This window comes from Lepisosteus platostomus, chromosome 20 (genome assembly GCF_059453375.1).
Source record: "Lepisosteus platostomus isolate fLepPlt1 chromosome 20, fLepPlt1.hap1, whole genome shotgun sequence".
Classification (NCBI taxonomy): domain Eukaryota; kingdom Metazoa; phylum Chordata; class Actinopteri; order Semionotiformes; family Lepisosteidae; genus Lepisosteus; species Lepisosteus platostomus.
In genome coordinates this window covers 6,821,986-6,846,046 of record NC_142630.1, presented here as the reverse complement: position 1 = coordinate 6,846,046, position 24,061 = coordinate 6,821,986, and the positions used below count along the sequence as shown (strand labels likewise).

General features: G+C 40.1%; 2 protein-coding genes and 1 long non-coding RNA gene across 9 annotated transcripts in view; 1 reads left to right on the top strand and 2 right to left on the bottom strand.

Annotated features, from left to right (window-relative positions):
* Positions 1-340, bottom strand: part of LOC148644399 (aryl hydrocarbon receptor-like) — a 36,894-nt gene extending 36,554 nt beyond the window's left edge. For all 4 annotated transcript variants that reach the window (XR_015928683.1, XM_088613910.1, XM_088613909.1 and 1 more), the window contains exon 1: positions 62-340. The gene's annotated coding sequence lies outside the window, so the exon portion shown is untranslated. The remainder of the gene's footprint in view (positions 1-61) is intronic.
* Positions 339-4,944, top strand: LOC148644398 (uncharacterized). The gene is made up of 2 exons (XR_015928684.1): positions 339-460; positions 4,379-4,944. It is a non-coding gene; the product is annotated as an uncharacterized LOC148644398 (long non-coding RNA).
* On the bottom strand, positions 1,498-23,144 carry anln2 (anillin, actin binding protein 2). Of its 4 annotated transcripts, none has more exons than XM_088613905.1 (26): positions 22,902-23,144; positions 21,200-21,356; positions 20,124-20,330; positions 19,314-19,501; positions 19,101-19,194; positions 18,567-18,739; positions 18,296-18,394; positions 17,571-17,642; positions 16,418-16,568; positions 15,432-15,587; positions 13,982-14,328; positions 12,940-13,022; positions 12,243-12,372; positions 11,345-11,480; positions 10,489-10,671; positions 9,894-10,020; positions 9,377-9,425; positions 9,037-9,087; positions 8,341-8,373; positions 8,136-8,157; positions 7,613-7,725; positions 6,573-6,626; positions 5,650-5,736; positions 5,132-5,239; positions 3,767-3,906; positions 1,498-3,382 (listed from the first exon to the last, which is right to left on the bottom strand). In XM_088613905.1, exons 1-26 carry the CDS (start codon positions 22,917-22,919, stop codon positions 3,205-3,207), a joined length of 3,156 nt encoding a protein of 1,051 aa, XP_088470031.1. In that variant the 5' UTR covers positions 22,920-23,144; the 3' UTR covers positions 1,498-3,204. The 4 variants fall into 4 exon arrangements, with proteins under 4 accessions (XP_088470031.1, XP_088470032.1, XP_088470033.1 ...); XM_088613906.1 differs by having other exon boundaries at positions 20,130-20,330; XM_088613907.1 differs by lacking the exon at positions 6,573-6,626.
* Positions 23,145-24,061: the final 917 nt, after the last annotated feature.

Here is a 24,061-nt window from a genome sequence, read left to right as displayed (position 1 = left end):
GAGGGAAAAAGGCAGCAACTGAAAAATAATGTTTGCCAGAATCCGTCTGGATGCCACTCACCGGATCAAAGCGTGAGTCTTCTTAGGGGTTTAAGAGAAGTACCAAGACTGAAATAGTCATTAGTAATCCAGTCCGCAGAAGGAATAGAGCTACGCGTATCAGACTCGATACCAGCTCAGTGCGGCGTTTTCTCAAATCTTCCCATCAGTAGCGAGAGGCCAAGGTGGAGGTAGGGACTCGTGATAGACCAGTCGGCAGGTTTTCACGGAGCGAGTTACGCTTTCCTGCGACACACCTGACGAGTTTCGAATTACACACCTGCACAGGTCAGCTCTGCACTGCCTGGACGACTGCGGGACCTGTTGGTGCATCCGCTCCAGTCGCTTCAGAAGGCACTTACTTCTTTCCGGTTTTTCTAAGTCAGCGATTTCCGTTTTTATCATTATTACCCAAACACAGGTAAGCGCATTGCGTTGGCGATTGGCGTCAAAAGCAGAGTCGGTAATTTAATATACCGCATAATAAAGCGGAATGGCAGGGAAAAGACTCAAAATAAAGCCCGTGCTCATGCGCTTCGAAGATTAAAAAATACTAGATAAGGTACGTAATAGCACTCAAACTAGAAGTACACCATCTGTGAATTGTTTTTTAGAAAACTTAAAAGTGATGTGAAGTCCGCTTCAAAATTGCGTTTTAGGTGGATTAAAAAATTAAAGATTGCTTTAAAATGATTTATGGGCAAATTATATTAATAACCGAAAACCAACCTCGATTCGTGTTCCCAACGATAGTTATATACAATTAACAGATAAGCGATATGTACAATTTATAATATTAAAGAAACACTTTAACAGAACACAGCAACCAACATCTCATTTCGGCGCATTAATCAGATCAGGTAGTTTTCGTATGAGAAAATCCTTGTGATTTTTTTTTCCACGATCGAAGTACTGAAAATCCTTAACGTGCTCCTCTCCTTCTTAACCTTCATGTTTATGGTAGTTGGGTAGTGTGTAAATGTTGGCTATGAGGATTAAATATAATTGCAAGGAGTTTAATTTTACATTTTCCACATTTCATAGCTAAATTTAACCTAATCAGACTTCTAGCATTCAAAACTGTTCTCTGTATTTGGCACACTTACAATTTGTTTTCCCCAATAGAGAGCAATTAAAGCAGATCTATACAGTATATAGAAATTAGTTTTAGTAATACAAAACAAGTAACACTGCTTGTAACAGTGCTTGTCTGCCATACTAAAACACAGTGTAAATCAGAAAAAAATGGCATTACTGAAGACTACTATGAACAAACAGCACAGTAAGCTGTGCACAGTGTATAGTTCTTGACATTAAAAATCCAGAATTTATACTTTATACTGAAATGCATTACATAAAATAAGCCCTCCACAGTTTGGGAGCTGTTGTAAACAGCCACTGAAGTAACATACCTTGATGGCTAACTAAATCCAAGAGCAAGACTAAAAAAACAGGTAGTTCTTTTGAAAACAAGCAAGTTTTATTAATTTTTGTGTATATAGATTTTAAATATACAGGGATTATACAAGAATGCAACAGACATACATAAAACAAGACAGAATTCACAAGCAAAGAGCTTCTGCAGGTCATCTTTCAGAAATGCTTAGTGTATAAAGCCTAGGAGCTTAGATCTGAGCAGCTTTCATACTGTTTAACCAAGGGGTAGATACTGTAAATTTGTATCCATTAGTGTCTTCCTAAAACTGAGAACCACTACTCCACTACCTTTGTACAGAAAAGAGAAATGGCTCCTAGAGACTATACTGTACTTCAAATGATAAGCAATAGTCCCAGGCTGTAAAAGTGCATTCCAACATCTTCATGATGGCAGTGCTATAGGTGAACCATTCAAGTCAGTATAATATGGCACATATTACACTTCACATAAAACATTTTAAATCCCTCTCAGTTAAGCCTATTCAACGAATGCCTGACAGAAAAAACTGTCATTGTCACATAACATCATGGCATCGTATAGAGGCTTTGCCCTGTCTCTTGAATTACAGGCACATGTTGTGGGCTGATTATATGATACTCTTCCTGGAATGGGTGCTAGCGAACAACATCTCGTTGTTCCCTGCTTGGTCTGTTGTTCGATACCTGACATGGCACCAAGGAGTCATCCAATAACTGACTAATTTAAACAAATTCTTAGGAATTGCAGAGTAGATAGCAGTTTCAGAATTTATATTGCAGAAGAACACATTTATCAAAAACATTACTCCACATTATAGGTTCGAATTTTCTGGATTCTGGTTCCACTGTAAGACACTGACATTAACCATTCTTTTTATATTGCAGTTAGGCAATTCAAAAAGTGCCAGCAAAGGAACAGATCAATAGGTCTGGTGTATAGTAAAAAATAAAATGATGATCTGAAAGGCTTTTGCAAAACAAGCTAACAAGAAAGTAAAATACATCTGTCCAGTAAAATGCAATTGTCCAGTAATAACTTTACAGATTACAAGCACATAAGAGATAAAACCCTCCATAGAGAGCTGTGGAGGAATTCAACACCTAAAACTTTAGAAATGAAGAAAACGAACCACTGAATTATGGCAGTTCAAGCACTACTTATGTGAAGCAATAATTCAAGCACTACTTGTGGATTTTTAGATTTTTTCTGTAATTATAAATATAACCATCTACTCACCCATAATGTTTATTAATTTATTTTTTCAGATATTCTTTAAAATCCCTGGACAGGTCTGCCTATTCTCCTAAACGTTACATCAGCGGTTACATTAACTCTGCCACGTCTGTATTTTTCCTTAATCACAAATAATAATGTATCACACATGAGCAAAGAGGACCTAGTGCTTTAGCCATCTTTGGTTTAAGCAGATTTCATGTGCTATATTATAAATGCACAGTCCCAGGTAAAATTAATAAATTGTGCAAATTCCAAAATGTTTTTTGCAAAACAAAGCATACTAAGTAGTGTACATGAAAGAAGCAATCCTAGGCAATTAAAAACATAAATCATTTTCTTTTGCATGGCATGTTTTGTTACGTCCAAGTTAAAGAATATTGCAAAGGTATTTAATATTCATAATTCTTCACCCCAAATTACTGCTAAATAATATATATAGTTATATAATGTTTTACATTTACAAATGTAGTGTAACTTCAAAGCAATTACACCAGGCATTTGATGTTAGCTGATTATAAGATACTTTCCCTGGAATGGGTACTAGTGAACGACATATCTTGTGGAGCATCTCTCTGCCGGGTCTGTTGGTCTGATACCACCGGCTTCCAGGTCCTGTGATCCAGCAGTGCCTGGTTCAGCTTCTCCATCCACTCCTCACGTTCCTCCTTGGTGTCTGCTGAGAACCAGCACCTGAAGCCACAGATAGTGTCCACTTATAAACACTCGCTACCCAAAATATTAGGAGCCCCCTGGTCAGATTAATCAAGTCTCTCAGCAACAGGCAGTACATGGCTGGTATTAAAAACACAAGATCACCAGGAACCATAAATCCAGTGCATATGGTTGAAATTACAACTCAGTAATGCATAGCAAGACCATAAAACAAAACAGATTCTGCTAAGAGAATGTAAGTGGGCTGCAAAGATTTCCAAATCTTGTACAACATACCCAGTTTGAACTATTCTTGTTGCTTGTTCTTGATGCATCTTTGAGCATGTCATCTACAGTCAGCCTGGAGTTTCTGAGTATGGCAAGCATTAAAAGTAGTTATCAAAACTAAAAAACAGATCTTACTTGGACAGAATCTCACGCGCATCCTTCTGCTGTGATAACTTGACCAGCTCAAAGGTGTTGGGGCGTGCGCAGGAGTCTCTGTTCACAGGCTTCACACACTGGCTGGTACAGTTGGTCAGGTTAATGCATCCAACTGCTGGCTGAATTCATACAAGGAGAAAGATCATACATGATATAAAGATGAGTATTCCATTTTACAAAAAGTTGCAAAGTCACAGAGACAATTTTGAGCCAGGTTCTATATACATTTTTGCCCCAAAGACTCACCTGCCATCATATCAACAAAATATCTACAATAAGATAGTACATTGTACTAAAATAGTTGCAATGCTCAATGAGGATGTTTTCCTCATAATGTTGTCAACATTCATGAGGTAAACATTCTACCTATTTTATCAAAGTCTGAACCTCACAAAACGACCTTGTATTTTCTTAAGTAAAAAACCCTCAACACACAGAAAGTATTTATTCACAGTACATCAGTGTTTCATATAAATTGTTTTTATATTGTAAGCTAATAATTATGAACCACCTAAATGTTAAAAATGTGCCACCATATTAAGACTATTTCTAAAACATCCATCCATTTTCTAATCACTTCTTCCAATTCAGGGCAGCAGGGTAGCTGAAGGGCTTTCCCAGCAAGCACGAGGCGCAAGACAGGGTACACCCTGGACAGGACGCCAGCCGATCACAGGGAAGACAGACAAACATGCACACACTCACACCGAGCACCAGTTTTCCTAGAAGCCAATTAACCTACCAGTATGCTTTTGGACAGTGGGAGGAAACCAGAGGACCCAGACAAAACCAACGAGAACATGGGAAGAACACAAACTCCATGCAGATAGCATTCCGGGTCCGGAATTGAACAGGGACCCAGAACTGCGCAGCAGCAATAGTAACCACTGTAACACCATGCCACCCCTTATTTTTAAAACAAATGCTTTATATTATCATTTCAAGCACATGTATATCAAGTTGTGCCCAAATTCAATTGCCTGCTTAATTATTGACCAGTTATACCTGTTTGTCATGAATTGAGTAGCCTTCATGTACTGTACATATTAGTAGTAAATGAGAATTCAAGCATGATGAACAGTAGTATGAACCGCTGACAAGTTTGCACCTATTTACTTTGTCCTTAACAATGAGTTTCTAGAATCAAGAACATTCTTGCATAACATATTTCAGTCCTTTTTTCATGGGATGTACATGTGCTAATGTCAAAGTTATTACAATAAGAATATAATTTCCTAGTTATCTAATGATCTCTGAATGCATCGTGTTTAAACGCAACTGAAGATCAAAAGGTTGTCTACTGAGATTATGTCCACACCAATGGGGGGGGGGATGTGAAAATACCTTGCTGCGCTCGTCATTGGGGTAGTTCCAGTAGGACAGGTTACCACGTTCCAGACAGACCCAGCGGCGGTGCCAGGCGCCAAACCCACTGATGTCTTCAAACATAGTCTGGGTGAAACACAGAAGTAGCTCGTTGAAACTACTGCTGCAAATAGCACTCTCAGAGAAAGCATGAGGGTTGTCAGCTTGTTTTACTGGGATGGAAAAGAGTAACTGACTTGGTCCCTAGTCTTCAGAGTTTCTTCAGATCATTTTCTAAAATGTGGTTTAGAGATTGCAAAGGGAAGGAAAGCCTGACTTTTCTTTTTTGTAAAGCACTATTCTGGGGGATAAGTATGGGGTATTGGATCTTTAGTCAGGAGGTTGTAGTTTCAGTTCTCATCTTTGATGAGCAAGAGTCCCATCATTCTCAGGAAACTGGAATATTGAGCCCAAAAAGCCACTAAGATATAGACTAGATGTATTAGATGCTACCTCCTCTTCATGGAAGTCATCTCATGGTTTTAACCCTGTCTTACCAGAAAGCCTCTGTGCTCAATGTTAGAATGGCTCTGACATGCAAGACGTAGGTAAATGTTCCCTTCCAGAGGGGACAAAAATGGAACCTGTAAAAAAGATGAATTATGTTAAGATTTTAAATGTAACCATGGAAAGATAGGGCCCTGTTGCAGATCTTTCCAAGACGAATCAAAAAGTCAGTTCATTATTAAAGATGACCTTTATAAAATTAAGGTCCTATAAGACCACTCTCAGTAGTTTATATTGTTTTTTGAATTAACATCTTGCTCTTATCCGAGAACAACATGTATCTAAAAATACACAATGCCTCACAAAGGTTGGTTTAAATTTCCAAAATGCTCGCATTTTAAGGTGCTTACAAAAATGAGAAACTGACTGAATTTATTATGAGTGTGGTCTTTTTTAATCAACACCACAAACATGCAGTTAGCAGAAAATCAGCAGATGTTAATATTAGAGGATCTAGAGGATATTGCTACAGCTGCCAAAAAAACAGCAAAAACAAGAAACTATTCATGTACAAGCCATGGAAGGAGGTTACACACAAGGCAAAAACGAAACATCTTCCCCAAAATATCTGTTTTTGTTGACAGACACAAGATAGCATGGATTTCAAAATATATTTTTTTCAGTCTCAAAAAACACAGTAGTTCACAATTCTACCCTTTCCTCCCCATGTAAGAAATTTGCTATAAAGACACACGTAGCAACAATTCAAAATGAAATAGAAGCAAGATACTTCAGTATTAAGCCAAATTAAAAAAAATCAAGCAGCATGCAGAAGAAAAGGGATAGTCTGAAGTTGTGGCTTATACACTACAAGTCATACGCTGTAGTTCCTGACCACACTTGGTAATAAACCACACCAGATTATCCAGCGTAAGCCAACAGTCAGTGTGTAATGTGAGAAAACCACTGTAACCTTCTCCTGAAATTCATCGCCCAGTAGCTTCCTGACTTTTCCATCAAATTTGATCTATATTGAGAAGAGAGAAAGAACACAAGGGAAGGTTACGTCACCAGAAACTTTCAGCCGTGAAAAAAACTGAGGCCTTTCGTGAACCCTAAGGAAGGTCAGTAGATGCAGTAAACCCCAAGGCTTTGTCTCCACCCAAGCAAGTGAAACTGCAATACAGTGTGTGGTTCTACAACATTAAACAAAATGGACGACAAATCACAGATTGAACAAATACACCAGCAAACCTGTACACACACAAAAGATTGCATATGGGGAAAACTGACACCTTTTGAATTAAAGAACAACCAGAACACAAATGGTCAAAGGAATACTTTAACTGCATCTAAGGTTGCAGATTTCCTGATATTAACTCTGCATTCTTTGCCCACTCTTGTTTTTTCTTGAAATTATCAGTTTATTATCGGACATCAATGAAACAGGAAAGCTTTTGAAGGTGTAATGACCTGCAAAAAAACCCAATTAGTTACAAAATTTGATCCACATTGTCAAACCCTAAGTAGGTATTTTACACATATGATGAAATACAATTAAATACAATTTTTCAAACTTAGTTATTGGATAAATCTGACCCTCTCAACCAGTGATGGTTTTAAGCTTTAAAATTGAAAGTTTCAAAATGTCGGCTTAAACAGATGGGATAAAACTGGATTTATTCTACAAGGTCTGACAGACACTTCCTTATTTGCAAACATTTCTGAAAAAGTTTGAAAGTCACCATGGTATGGGTCACAGGGTGCATTCAAGGTGGTTACCCCTTCATAGGAGATCAATACCTAGTGTGTCATTAGCATAAGCAATGCTCAAAGACATCCAGAATAATTCTCTATTTAATGTGAAAAACATATCAGGCAGTGGTGCATTTGTCTGGCTTCAAAACTTTCCAGATTTTAGACTTAAGCTCCCGAAGCTATGGTTTATTGACAGTATAATATATTGAATGCCACTGTGGAGCACAGATGTCAGGTTTAGGTAGATCCTCTCACCTTATCCAAAGGGAACTTATTTTGTCCAAGGGAAGTTAGCGTGATCTTATGAGATCCCACCAGAGAAAAGTTGCTGGCCCGAACAGAGCTTCCCAAAGCTGGAAGAGCTGCAGCTGAGTGGAAAAAAATAATTCTTCAGAATGAATACCAAATGTTTTCTGCACCTATACTGTAATATTCCGCTGATTTCTTTACTGCTGTTGTATTCAGAGAACTAGTTTTGGTGTAATATTAACTTACATTTTATATTGCTCTATAAAAAGTGCAAGAAGGCATTATTCAGAAAATCCAATACTTTCTATATAATTGCTTTCTATATAATTTCTGCCCTAACACATCACAAACTGTCTACATTTTAATGCAATCAGTAATTTGACAATTGTAATATTTATGGTTATTATACAATAAAATAATAGAGGTTCAACAGTTAGTTTATAAGCACAGGTTTGAAAGTTTTCTAAAGGATCAAAAGCCTATATGAACTAAGGCCTGTGGCATTGTAGTCATAAAAATCTGAACTTACATGATTGGTTATGATTTGATTTCTGAAATGAAAAAAATACATATTTTCAACATGTTTTTTTACCATCAACATAACAGTGTTAATAAGAAAAGAGAAATAAGATGAGCATCTATACAGTATACTAATATTTCAACACTAGGGTGGTTAGAAGGGCAGAGATTAAATTGCATTTGGTAAAAAGAGTGGAATTAAAAAATGAACTTACAGTGATGTTGGTAAGCAGCTTTTTAGGCGTGACCTGAGGAGAGAGAAGAAATCTAGATTATCAAAGAACCACCCTTTGTATCTGTAATATTTTTATATCCAGTAGAAACACAGGCCATTGTAACTCTTCCCATCTTATTTCAACCTTACTAAGCTTTGCCATCTGACAGCTGTATAATGTAGGGAACATCCCAGCTCTTCAACTACTACACAGCACTAAGGACCAAAGTAATAGTTTACAATATTTTCCCTGAATAAACAATGGTATGACTGGCAGATCAGAAAACCTGTCTTCAGTAAGTCCCATGCTTTAAAGAGAGAAAGATGAAGACAACAGTCTGCATTCTGTCACTGGAAGTGTGGATGTGGGGCTCAACTCCAGTCCTTTACTACTTGCATTAAAGAAGTCAATGAAAAAGGCATAGCCCACATTTATCCCAGTATGCCTTAAAGCAAAAAAAGCCAATCCACCTCTACAAAACCCTCAAATATCCATTCTTTTTTTAATATGAAAAGTTCTTCAGACTTTTTTGAAATTCTCATACAGAATAAAAACAAGGGCAATACTAATGTCTTTATTTAGGATAGAAGATTTTATTCCAGTTTCAGGTGTTGAACTAAGATGAGCTGAATCCTCCAAAATCTGGCAACAATTGCAATCATTTACCTCTACTGGCATATAACTGAATTCTCTTACCTTAGATTTTGAAGGTCTCCTTTCAGAATTACATGCATTTGTTGTGTGAGACTGGAAGACAAAATTCACAGCGAATTATTTTTTTCCCCATCCTTCTATTCTTCACTAAATCATAATTCATAAGCAGCACACTACTATTGAATGGAAAGTTCTAATTTTTCAGTTTATTCCAACATGGTTTTTCACAAGCGAATAATAAAAGGGCCTTCAAAGAAAGAGAGATAGTAAAACATCGAAGTTGAAGTAACAGGTTCTAAACTGAAGGAACCTGAGAAATTATTTACATAAAAGAAATGACATTTATAAGCCATGTTTCTAGTTTTACATGTTCTTTACTTACCAAACTATAAACCTCCACATCAATTTCAAAGTTGGGGCGAATATCCTGTCTATAATAAAGAGCACAAAACAAATTTGTCTTTGTAACAGAAAACTGTTCGAAAACAAGAAATCAGATTCAGGTGCTTTTAAGGATCAAATATAAAAGAAGGAGGAAATGAGACACAGTGGCAGTGTAGGAATGGCCGTGGCTGAAGGGTGGTGAGGAACTGCAAGGCATAGACAGTCACTGGAGCGGACTTCTACAGGAGGAACAGACCAGAGGAAACAAGTGACGATAAAGTGGTTGTGCATTTTAAACCAAGAACACATCCAACTTCTTTATGCAAAGGGTTGTGAGAATAAGGAACAATCTGCCCAACTAGGTTATTAAAACCAATACCTTGGCTTCTCTTGTGAAGTGGCAGGATAAAATCTTTGAGTCATTTTGCTACCATGTATGAAATTGGCTACATGACCCAGGTATCATCCTCTTTTCCTTAACAGAGGTGTGCGTGAAGGGCAGTGAATGTACTCACAGGGTGATGGAGGTGGGGAAAGCAATGGTGTCCCCATTCTTGGCATCTGCTGCTGTGGCAAGGGGGGTAGCTACTATGTTACTGGACCCATAACGGATCAGCACAAAGAAATAATGGCTCGGTCGCCCTGTGAAGCAGGAAATAGTAAAGTAACAATTAAAATTCTTACAGCATAAATAGTGAGATGGCATGCCAAAAGTAGCGGAAAGAAACTGAAGGCTGTCATCTAAAATTTTCACAATGCAACAAAATCCTAAAGAGTCCTTTTCACACAAAATACTGGCATCTGGATAAGAATTGTATTTTTTTTCCAAGTGTAAAACTTAGCCTAAACGTCAGAATTTCTTATTAGTTTTAATTTTATACTCAAGTCGCAAACAGCTTCAAAACTGTGTGTTTTGCTTTGCCAATGATATTTCTATAGCTGAAAAAAATAGCTTACAGATAAAAGGCTGTGCTTTAAACCAATGCAGCAATTGGCATTATCAGATAAGCATTTCATAGCTGTCAGACCTGTTTATTTGGTGGTCACAAATTTTGATTTTCAACCAAAACAAAGCAGAAAAACCCAAGAACAAAATCACCACAAGCTCACCTGCCCTGGTACGTGCGGAGCAGGCAAACTCCACTTTCAGCGGCAGGCGCACGTCGGAGATGCTCAGGGTGCCTCTGCATGGCTCCTGGGGAGACGTCTCCAAGCCCCTCTCTGCGGACCCAGCGCTGGCTCCTGGCTCTTTCAAACGGCTCAACTCAGACAGCAGAGAGAGGCGCTTTTCCACTGGTGGATACAAACATACACAGAGCTCTCAGTTGTCAACATTCAGAACATTTGTTCTTGCTTTAGACTAAAGTCTGTTTTTTCCCTATAAAGCAAAGACCAAAACATAGTAAGCCATCCCAATATTACACTCAACCAACTTGTTTGGTTTTGCAAATCTTGGATTTTCTTATCTTTAAAAAAGTGATGTACAATGTTGTTTTCCAAGCAACATATGAACAATTTGCTCAACAAATTCTAAAATCCCTCATCATAAATTGTTTACTTTAAAGAAACAAGATTTGAAACTAAGCCTGGCTTACATGATCTAAGTAATGATGAAAATTCAAAAAGTGTAATAAAAAGTTTTGTTACATTAAAACATATTCAATGAAATTTTTGTAATGTACTCCTATTAAGTGGGGACAGTGCTATAGAAACTTGAATTTTAAGCCTAAATTCTCCAAAGATTATTTAGAGGCCACATTGCAATCACATTTGAACCCTTACTATCCTCTTATGTTAATCTAATGTACATTTTTAAAGTCACACAAAACTGGGAAATGTGTTTACAAAGTTGGCAAAGCAAATAAACACCAGGCGTTACATGTTGTTATTCCTATAGTGTTTACAACAGCCTCACATGTACACCTCCAGTACCAGCAGGGGTAGCAGGACATGCAAGGGGACTCACTGGACACAAGCAGCAGCTTCTCGGCCTCGGCCTCCTCCAGCGAGCCCTTCCCGTGCTCCTCATCAGTGCAGCAGTTCAGCGCTTGGGTAGTCTGATAGATGATGGTCTGAAGTTTGCTAATCTCTTCATTCAGAATCTACAACCAGCAACAAAACAATCATGATGCCACAGACGGTATCGGCAGCAATAGTAAGAATTGTACACTCTTCTACCTTTGAACAGTGTCAAACTTTTCATTCACAAATCATGTCTACCAATAAAAGAATTCCATCACAGAATTATGGATGCTTTTCATGCATTTATGTAAGTGTGTGTATATCACGGAGTACAAAACTTAGTTCTAAAGTTAATTCTACAAAACTATGTTTAAGGTAAAGGTTCTTGCTTTACATATATGGCTTTAATAGAGCTTTTAATAAATATAATTTACTGAATGGCAAAATTGCTTTAATTAAAACGAAATGCCAATTTTAATTTGCTGAAACAGCAAACAGCACTGTCATGGCATTCAATTATAGAATAAGAAGCTCAGACAAAGTGCAGAAAAATGGCAACGATTCATGGGCATTGCTTTGAAGCACATTATACTTTACAACTGTACAGTTAAACTCAGGGTCTACCATTTTAGGAAATAATACCATGAAGGAATAAGAAATGTAGATTGTGGTTGGTGTAGATGAATTACGTGGAAATTCATGGCTTCATTTTAATCACGTATTGCTGGAAAAAGCCAATCCAACCCAAATGAAAAAAAACGTTTAAGGAAAAATGTCCTACATAGTTTGACTGAACAAGTAAAACGCAATGATTGTTTTGATGGCCTACAAATGTGATCGATTTTAAGATGTAAAAATGTGAGTAAGACCCAGGAGAGCACAGCTAGAGGCTCTTCGCTCACCTTGATCTTCTCCTTGACACTGTGAGGCTGAGCAGTCCGAGTCTGCTCTGTGGCCTTCCTGTTGGTTGTAGGAGTCACACTGTTGTAGGAGCGTAGAGTACTTTGCCGCAGGCTCCGATAAGCATCAATGCTTTAAAAAAAAAATGGAATAGTATATAATCAACTTTCACTGTTCCCATCTTCTGATTATCATGTGCAGATAAAAACTGAAATTTCACTACAAGCAAGAAATAACCAAATGTGAAGACCATTACAAAAAAACAGGGTTTTACAGCTGTACTATAAAATTTACACAATGAAATAACATACATCAAGACAGCATCATTTTTAATCATGCACAAGGGATATTTGAATCAGACAATGTTCAAATCTGAACACATTTCAAAAGACTGATGATCTGAATACAACCGCTTGCGATAATAGAAGATGCGTGAAGATTCGGTTAACACAGTACAACAGTGCATGCACCATCAAGTACTATTAAAGCACTTACCTTAATTATGAAAAGTGTGATCATTTAAGCTATGCATCAAAGAAGTCACCGATTCTCATTCATAATTTGCAAAGGTATCAACCCTGGTTATAACTAGCCTAAGCTTCAGACATACAAATGTATATTCTTTCAAAGCCTCCGATCCAAATACATTCTCAGCAACGTTTTTATCTTTGCAGAGACTTTCCAGCAGCAAGTCCTTACCTGTAGAGAGGAGGGGTCTCCGTCAGATCACTGGGTGTCAGGTGGAAGGGAATGGGTCCAGGTGCATCACCAGACATCAATCTCTGATGAATGGAGAAACATGTGACATGAAACAGCTCAGTCTGTTAGTCCAGTCAAAACCTTTCATTTTTTAAGTGTAGAGTCAATCATAAAGTCTCACTGCTATAGAATACTCAAGTGAGATAAGCCCTGCATCTCAGATATTACTATTATAGGTAGAGGCCTGACATAGCTCCCAGTGTAAGTTGGTTACCAACAAAGTGCTAAGAACAGACAATCATGTCATTAGGGAGCCAACAGAAAAATGTGCTGGGCCTATGCACTTTTTGAGCCACAGAGCAAAGCCCAGTGAGTTAATGTAGATATAAAAAAATTAGATCCACATTCCTATTAATTACTCACTTGATTAACATTACATGCTGTAAGGAGAATTTGGTGGTAGCAAAGTAGACAATTTCCACTCCTCAGTCTGCCTCAAACACATCACTTTTGGATTGTAATTAGAAAAACTTTTAATCAAATTAAAGACAAGAATAACAGATCTTCAAAATATTACCAGAAAGACTTCTTGTGGCTGTGTTCAGTATGGTAATGGCCCTAAAAACACACTTTGTCTGTGGTAAACAATATATTTAAAACTCATTTCCTATCTCACTTTTCTATACTGAAACATTAGGAAATTTGAGAGGAGACTGAAAAACCAACCACCATAAATACTAGGAGGGAAATAGGACTGAGCTGTCAAAAATAAGCAGCAGTGACAGGTAACAAGGAAGAGTTCTTGAAAATAGTTTGCATTAAAATGACTGCAAAGCATTATCTACAGCACATTCTTTGAGAAGGATGAATATTTCTCATAGGAAGCAATGTTTTCTCATTTAATTTTGTGCCAATCAATTCAAATAATGTCAGAATCTATCAAGTAAAAAACATGACCAGATAGAACTTTAACCTATTAATGCTTAAGTGACCATGATCTTTAAAACAGAATGGAACAAGACAAATACCATCACAATCTTACCAGTGGCGTAACTACAGCCTCAACAGACTTTGTTAAAGGAGAGAGAATGGAGCCAGGAGGAAAGGTCAGCTCTTCATCTACATTGTTATCACCATGCTTGTCCACCTCAGCCTTCTCCTTTTCATCATCTGCCTGTTCGTTATTGGAGTTCTCCGTTGTCACATTCCCCTCTTGTGTCACTTGCTGCCCACTCTGCTCCTCCGTTTCTTCCCGACTACTCATGCCGTTATCATCGCAGTCTGGTTCCACCTCGTCCTCGGTAGTATCCAGCACCCCCTCAAATATTTGATCAATCATCTCTGAGCTATTCAGCTCTTCCTCCTGGGAGGTCAGGTCTGCATCCGAGACTAATAAGGTAGCAGGACAAGGAAAGGTACAATCCAATGGTTTACATAAAGCTGTTCTAGTGAACTGGATCACTGCCATTGTAATTTGAAACTCAATGTTTGATGCCATTTGATTATTCCGGTCGTACCCACATGTGTGAAATAGCAGCCATTCTGCACAATTAGCACCACTACATCATAATAATTAATAATTGCTTACACTTATATAGCGCTTTTCTGGACACTCCACTCAAAGCGCATTACAGGTAATGGGGACTCCCCTCCACCACCACCAATGTGCAGCCCCACCTGGATGATGCGACGGCAGCCATAGTGCGCCAGAACGCTCACCACACACCAGCTATCAGTGGGGAGGAGAGAGTAATGAAGCCAATTCATAGATGGGGATTATTAGGAGGCCATGATTGGTAAGGGCCAATGGGAAACTTGGCCAGGTCGCCAGGGTTACACCCCTACTCTTTTCGAGAAACGCCCTGGGATTTTTAATGACCACAGAGAGTCAGGACCTCGGTTTTACGTCTCATCCGAAGGATGGTGCCTGTTTACAGTATAGTGTCCCCGTCAGTATACTGGGGCATTAGGACCCACCTGGACTGCAGGGTGAGCGCCCCCTGCTGGCCCCACTAACACCTTCTCCAGCATTAACCTTAGTTTTTCCCCAGGAGGTCTCCCATCCAGTTACTGACCAGGCTCACACCTGCTTAGCTTCAGTGGGTTGCCAGTTGCAGTGATATGGCTGCTGGCGTATCATCTCGCCATACACAGCAGAAGAGCAATTAGCTCACCAATTAGAATTGAGGGAGAACTTTGGAAAGGATACACTGACCAAGCTTGACATTGGAGTAACAACTGTGCCATGGGATTTTTAATGACCAAGAAATGTTTGTCCAGTAGGGGGAAATTGGACTAGTAGGATGGGAAAGTGCTCCATCCGACTAGTCTACCAATATCACACAAAGCAGCAGTTATTGTTGGAGTCTTAAATTTCTAGGTAGTGAGCAAGCCAACCCTTGTTTACCTTGGGAGATTTGAAAAGCTTGGGTCAAGAGATAGTAATGCTGCAAATTTCTGTGAATCTGAAATTATTCAATTAGCAGGCTCACCAGTGTCACTTTCCTTCCTCTCGCTGTCCTGGGAATCAGCCTCTGAGTGAGAGCGATCACCAATCATCTCGGGATCCAGGACAAAGGTCACTTTCTTCATGCTCCGAGACTCACGCTGAATGGCCTCACCCTCCTCTGGGTTTTCTACAGTGGGATCTTAAGCAATATGCTCATGTTAAAATGCAAATTCAGAACACAGGAAAGTTACAGATTTAGAAGCTTATAATTGAGATTTAGATACCAAAAACAACATATGTAGGAGGATGAGAAAATGTTGTATATACTAGGGGAAACCAACCAGAAAACTGCATGGCTCAATTGACTGATACAGTCACTAAAAAAAAAAAAAAGATTTGTGGGTACAGGCTAACAGTACCTCCAGCTAAGCAGATGTTCTAATATAACAAATATCCGATATTGATTTTTTCCCCTAAAGGCAAAAGGTGTTTCCCAAAGCTTAACTGTTTCATTGAACTGCAACTACATTCACGAGCAACAGCTTACCCACCAGGAAATAGGCAATAAAAAAAGAAAACTTGAAAACCATGACCACTGTCAACCACTAGATGCCAGAGGGAGCTATGTTTTGCATTAGTCTAGTCACCCTGAGTGCAACAAAATCCAATTGGCATACAATGATATAGGCTTCTTGGTGTTCAAAGGGACAATTTATTTAAAAGTAGTTTACATCTGCAGTCTTTTACACTTTGCATGATAAATTACTTCTAAGCTGTAATGAAAGAGCCTAAAAAAAGTTTGAAATCTAATTAGAAAGTGTCCAAAAAAAGGAAAAAGACAGGAGGTCTGTCTTTCCAGTTTTATGTTCCATGCATTGCTTTTCAGGCGACCTACACAGTCTATTCAAGTTCTCGTACCCCGATCTCCACTATGGGCAAATACATTTAAACTGGCTAAATGGAGATAAAAGCAGCTAAGAGCCAAGCAAAGGCACAATTACTACATCTTCATTTAGGTTGACATCTCACCCTCATCTAGTGGCTGCAGGTCTTTGCCGGCGCTGGTGCAGAGGTCCACCTCGGGGGACAGCTCCAGCAGGCTGTCCTCCTGCACCTCCGAGGGCACTTCACTGCTCACGCTGTTCAACGTCTCATCATGGCGCCTCCTCGACTCCTCATACTGCAGCACATCACATCAACAGCTACACACAGTGCTCATGGAAACAGCCCACTGCCCAGCAGAATAGTTAGGATTTGGAAGCAGAGAGACAAAAGCCCTTCTCTGGGTAAACATTCCTATGTTGCAAGCACACCAGGTAATATGCCACATATGGCCAAATTACAACAGAGAGACCCGTTGTAAAACTCTACATAATGTATGTTCTGTATGTGGTTTACATTTCTTCTATTATACTGGCTGCACTAATACTTAATATTAGTGCCATTATGTCAGTAGTAGCATATTTTCAAGTGAATTAATTTTTGAAGAATAAAAAAAGTACATAAAGAAAAGCATGAAACTTAATTTAAACACGTGTAAATTCAGCAATTTATCAATCACGGCTCAAAGTTAATTTAAAGTTAAGTTAAAGTTATGTGGAAAATTTGCACGAAGTAGTAGTTAGGATGGAGGAGGTATGTGCAGACTCTGTTAGAAATGCCTGGGGCTTATGATATTGTTTGGAGGGATTTAATAAAACTGTGGTACAAGCAGAGCAGCAGTGTGCATCAGAAGTTCAAAGACTGAAATTGGCAAATCAGCTCACTACTGTGGTTTTTGATCCTGTTAAAAGAATATATTCATAAACCTTCTGTGTGAGAGACCATGAACAAAGGGATATTGACTAGCTTCAGTTTCCAGTGAACCCCTGCCTTTCCTACAGACCGTCACAGTTCTGTATATGAAAGAATGTGAAAAAGCAAAAACAATGTATGATTATACGGAGGTTTTAAAAGTAAAACTACAAAAACCTTCAATAACTTCTTGTCCGAATGAATTCTTCGTTCCAAAAGCAGGTTTGCCTTCAACAGTTTAACAAAGATGGTTTTCTAAAAATCGAATGATTGCCTTAGAATATGAAGCACCAAGTAATTAAAGAATTGAGGCTTAATATGTAAACATGCAAGCGCTTTTTCGTGCCCCTCGTTCTCAACACCTTACCACCACCAGTGGTAAACTTACGTCTATGGGACGGAGAGGTAGCCAATGGGTTCTCTTGTTCCGTTCTACTATTCGAGTCAAACCAGGAGTCACCTGCAACAAGCTGCACTTAGCATCCCTACACGCCTTCATGAGACTGCTTGGTTTAGTTCATCACCGAGTGTGGTTTCAAAGAATTCTTCAGGATGAGCAGTGAAACATGACACCAGGGATAGGTGGAATTTAAGGTTTGCAGCATTCAGGACAGAAAACATGCATAAGGAGCAGTGAGAATCTGAAACATACTTCCTAACCACATTATTGGAGTGGACCGAAATCCATTAAGAAACTAGGATCATTAAGCATTTAGAACCTAAACAAAGCTCTCAAAGGTTTCACAGGCTTGAATTAAACTGCTGGTCTGCTTCCCAGGAGAAGCCAGACTGCAACACTGTATACAGATGTGGTGCTTGGTATTTTTTAGAATACAAAATGTAACAATTTAAAGGTAAAAAATGGAATCCAAAACGATCAGTTCACTGCTGCCATTCTCATGCTTCTCCTTCCCCTTACGATTCCCAGATTTACCATGACCGTGATTTTAGTACCATATTTCCATTACCAACTCTGAGCCTCCATGACTTTAATGACCATGAAGTCAATCCTGTACCAACCAGACATCGAATGTCACAATACAGTCTTGCCTTAATTGTAAAGCAAATGTCTATCCTGGCTCACCACTGCACTGGGGGGTTACTCATACTCACCACTGCATCCTCCATAAGCGATGGTTCAGCATCATTTTTCTTCCAGATGTTGTCACTCTTGGACTGCAACCTCACCAATCTCAGCTCTTCTTCACGCTCCTGGGCCAAAGCCAAAATCATTACCATGAGTCACACCTATGGCACTGCCCACAAAATCACCATAGCACCATCAATTTCAATTCAGTTCTCCCCAAAGACTAAATAAAACCCCAGGACACTCAGTAACCAGTCACAATCTTGCGGAGGATTGCTGTTTGGATTTGAACCTGACCTTGCGGAGGCGGTTGGCCTTTGAGACACTTGACCCCTGGCTGTTGAGCAGCTTCTCCTGGATGGTCCTGGCAATGGAAGACTGGGAGTGGGGCCGAGAGGTGGGTGCTATGGGCTCAGTTGCTGGGGTCCTTGCCTCAAATCTCTCCACTCGAGAGCGAAATTCTACATCACCTGAGGAAGAAAAGAACAGCAACACGACCAACTGAATGTACTTGGACGCAAAATACTTTCAACCAATCTGTTAAATTTCCCACAAACTGGGCTTTATTATCCTTCCCAACAATCAATTCACTCCAAGAAAAAACATTTTATCATCTAGTGGATAATAACCCCTCCAAGACACTTCTATTTCAAAATACGATAGCCTCACGAATCCAAGAGTAAGCAGGATTGTGGAAAAACATCAATAGAAAATATATCATGTTAAGGATTCATCAAGGAATCACTTAAACTTCCTTGTGGCTGAAAAACTGTCATGATTTAAGAAAAATTGTGATGCATTTTGAATCAATAATAGTGATCAGAAACTCACCAATAAGACTAAATTCCGAACTTATACTTCTGTCACTGCCAGAGGTGTTCAGCAGTTCCCCACTGTCCTTCTGAGAGAAATGCTGTGAGATCACCTAATTTCAAATATTGTGCAGAAGACAAAAACATTCAAGATGACACCCAGGATTTTACACTGAACATTTAAGCTGCGAATGATTTATTGTGGAGGCCCAGTGGGTTGTCTCTCACTCACTCTGACAGCCGTTTCCAGCGCAGCCTGGTCTCCGCTCTGATCCTCCAGCCCACTGACAGCGCTGGGTTCATCCTCCAACATGCCAACGCTTGAGAGGGAACAGAGGTCTCTCCCTGAGACGCAGCTCCTTGGCAAGCCCACCGGAGCCTCCTCTGAGAAAACAGAGGAAGGGTTCTCCACACTGTCACCTGAAAAACAACACAATCCAAATTTGATACTAGAAAATAAACACAAATTAAGCAATGATAACTCTCACTTTGTATTGATATTTTAAAGTTAGCATGCTTCTTTTTTTAAAAAGGCTGGGCTGAGGAGAAAAGCCAATACATGATAAATCTATAAACACGTGAAACAATTTTGTGATTATCCCCAGTCCAATTAGGTGGCAAAAGAAATGTGTTGATAAGTTCATTATTTTATCATGTGAACTTTAAATGAGATGCATTACTACTGTAATTCTGATCTACAGTACATCTTAAATTAAACTAGCAATACATTTAAAAACATTCAGATAAGGTTTTCTTAATTTTGAATAAATATGAACAATACTGTGTATAAGGCTGGGGATATAGTGTCGGACACGCCATTGAGAATATTGTAGCTGTCAAAGTCCTCAAATAAATACAACACAAATGTTTTAGAAACACTGAAGAATAACACTGCACATTAAATATTATGTTGCAAATTGCTGTTTAGGTTTGAAAAAGAAAACACGAAGGTTTTATAACCCACAGACTTGATCACCTCCTAATCGATCGGACTCCAAACCACTGTGGGAAGTACTGAAACCTTATTGGTACAGTGCATTACCGTCACCTTCTGTGTCCCACTGCTGCCGCTGTGCTGCCAACGTGTTCATGCGTGACTTAATGGAAGCGACTGCGGGGGTGTCGGGCTTCACCACCATTTCCACTTGCCGGTGGAGAGGCTTCAAGGGCGACCTGGCCTGCTCCATGGGGTTCAGATTCTCATCACCACTCACATCATAGCAACGCCTCTTGAACACCTCTTGAGGCTCTGCAATGGAAACACAGGGACCTCTAGGCTCCATCTTGTTAAAAGGAACGGGGCTACACCTGCAAGATTTTGATGGGCCCACGGACATTCAAACAGACTTGCTACACTTTTTGTCTTTTAATACTAGGAAGACAGCAGGTTGTGAGTTTCTGCAGGAATACTGACTTAATATTATACACATACCGTACTTACTGGTAAACATAATGACTCGCCTCATCTCTCAAGCATGTTTACCATTAACATAAAGCCTGAAAATAGGATTAGACAATAAGTTATTTAAACGTTCTTCTAGAGTCCAGAGCAGGAGCTCATCCAATATCTGGACTGAAATATGGTGTAGTTGCAAAAATAGCTAAGAATTGCACTGAGATGGTCAAGTGGGGAAATTGAAGGACTGAAAAAGACTGCATGTGTTAGAGGAAGAAAACAAACAAAGGTGTGGAACACGCCCTAATGATGAACAGACCAAGCCTCTGAGAAGCTGCATGGTGTCCTGTTCCAGGGGCCCAGAGGTCAAATACTGGGGAGAGACATGGACCTTCAAGGAGCAAAAGCAATATGCTAAAATCAAATAAAATGGTAGCAGCTACTCTATCGCTGCATCAAAAGGGAAACTTGCGTGTGCTAACGTCAATGGTCAATAACAGACTGCACCGATGTAATACACTGAGCGCCACGTCTCATGTCTCAATCAGATGTGCCGCATCAAAAGGCAATGGTCCAAAGATGTGTTCATTAACAGAAACGGAAAACACCATCATTCACATTTAAACGATCATATGTAAAAGCTGTCTCCTGGGAACCTGGGATCAACAGGAGGAGGCAACATCAAGACGTTTCCGTGCCACGGCCCTGGCAGATCTTCTCACCAGGTGCTTCAGACTTCCTGCTCTGCTCGCCATCTGACAGAGGGTCTCTCAGCCTCTTCAGGGGGCTCCGCGCCACCCCACCCTCCTCCTCTCCCACTCGCTCTGCCATCTGCTTCTGTATCGACAGCTGGCGGGCACGGGTACGCTCTGCAACCTTCTGTTAGGAAACAGCAGCATTACTGGAGACAGCAGCTAGTGAACACGGATCGAGGAAGCAAGCATAAGATAAGATCACTTTATCGGCCGTATACAATTTCTTGTATGAGGAATTTGTCTTTTCGCATACCCCAGCTTGCTCTCCATGAGACACACAGACAGGGAGAGAAGCCTGAGGTCAGAGCGCAGGGTCAGCCATTTAATGGCGCCCCTGGAGCAGTTGGGGTTAAGGCCCTTGATCAGGGGCCCAACGGAGTAGGATTCCTCTGCCGGCCCCAGGATACGAACTGGCAACCTTCCAGCCACAGGCGCAGATCCTGAGCCACAGAGCCACCGCATGACAGGCCTTTATAAATAATTATGGTTCATATTGCCCTAACAACATCACCATAACTTTAAGTCAGTAGATATTTGCTTCTGAATTGTAAATAGGGGAAGGTTCTATAATTGTTTCCATCAGTAATTTGTGCAGAAGTGGTGCGCTCTATGTAAACGAGGCAGGTTACAGGTCAGGGATTCTACAAGAGCCTTTCTGGTTGACAACTTCTTTTTAAAAGCTCAAATTAAATCTGAAGATATCCAGACACAAGACAAAAAGTTGTACTAATGGTTTACCGTCTGAATGTACCTTGCCGCTTATGTCAAAACACCTTCAAATCTTGGGCTCAATCGATGGTATTTTGCACAAAAGAGGCTATTTTCTAGATTCAGAATTATTCTTACACTCAGTAAATGACCTTACCTGACAGAAACCAGCTGAAACAGTCTGAATAACATATAGGCATGTACTGTAAAAATAAAAGAGCTGAAATATGACCCACGTTTGACGGAATTTAAAAATCGAATACATGATACCGTTGCGTCAGCAGGCACAACATCAACAAAGCATGCTTACTTTGTTTTTCCTTGGTTTTCACCATGCTTGACATTCAACAGGTTCGCTCACCCCTGTCGACTCTCTCACTAACGAAGCGATTCCGTTCCGAGCGCAGCTGAAACGCCCCGATTAATAAAAGCCCGAACTGAGAGCTCAGGGGCTGCAGTGCAGGCGGATCTCCTCGGCGCTGGGTCAGCTGATCCGCGTTCACGCCTCCTGCAGGGCCAGCCTGATCAGAGCCCCGCCAGACTAGTGACCATCTCCCCCCCAGACCCCGATCTCCCGCTGCTAACCTTAATGCTACTAGACGGCATGGAGGACTGCCTGAAATTGCCGAAGCACACAACAACGTGCCAACCGCCCTGTTTCAGCCTTTTTAGCTCGGGCAGTCCTGTTTATTTCAGTTGAAAAGTTCTACATATAAGCCGTTACGCTGCTTCAAACAATAAATCACAGCCGCTTTCAGGCCTATGAGAAAACAGAGTTATTATTAGTGCGTGATATATTAGAAAATAACCAAACGTGTCAAATTAGTCTACTAAGAATGACACTCTTTTAGCGGGATACTTAGTTTAATTACGCTTGAACTGCATAAAATTCAAAAAAGACTCTGAACTTTTCTCTCTTCAACGGACTTTCTGAAAACTAAACCAAAACAACCGCACTCACCTCAATGAAGGGGTCCATCCGCACGACGGTGCTTTTCGAAGATGAAAACGAAAACAATTTCTTTCAGGATTCGATACAAGGCAACTTCTTCTCCGTTGAACGTGTGCTGCTTTGTTTTTATTTTATGCAGGCACCTTTTCCCAGTATATAACCTGCCTTCCCAAACGGTCCCGCTGCAGTTCAGCTTTGAATTTCAGCGCGCTGTTGTTCGTGCGCACGCAACGACGTACTCGGGCACGTAGAACGTAACGTCTGACTCAGCCCAAGTAAACTACCGTAAATATGTAGAAAGAGCGCATAGTTATTTCGATTGGATTCCGCTTTTCACTGAAATTCGAATGTGGAGATGAAACCTTGTGTGGACAATTCTCCAACAGAGAAGCAGTAGACATCCTAGTGCACATTCAGACAGTATAGCCTCATATAGGGGTATAGGGGTGTAACCCAGGCGTCCTGACCACATTTCCCATTGGCCTTTACCAATCATGGCCTCCTAATAATCCCCATCTATGAATTGGCTTCATCACTCTGCTCTCCTCCCCACCGATAGCTGATGTGTGGGGAGCGTTCTGGTGCACTACGGCTGCCGTCGCATCATCCAGGTGGGGCAGCACATGGGTGGTGGAGGTGGAAGAGAGTCTCCATTGCTTGTAAAGCGCTTTGAGTGGAGTGTCCAGAAAAGCGCTATATAAGTGTAAGCAATAATTATTATTATTATTATTATTATTATTATTATTATTATTATTATTTTATTATTATAGTGTGTGACCGTCTGGTCTGTTTTAAACTCAGGTAATTTTCGATTTTCGTCTTGTACTGATCACTTCGTCTCTTAACTTCGGTAAGACGAAATCAATCACTATTTTTTCTAAAGATTTCCACACGCCCTGGCGCTGGACCGCCCCCATGACCTCTCTCTCCACTTCACCCTCACCCCTTACAAAGCTCGCTCTTTGCTCTTCCTCCCCTACAAAAACAGGGGAAGCACTTTTTTTTTCTCCTCGTGTGCGTCCAGAAGATGCCTGCGTTTCTCTCTCTGCTAAACTATTCTCCTGCTCGATGACCAGCTCTCCCCACTGTAAAGTAAGGGCAGTAAATGGGGTTGTTGCCGAAAAGCCCTCTTCCCCACAGCGCCTGCATTAGCGAGCGGATCGACACAG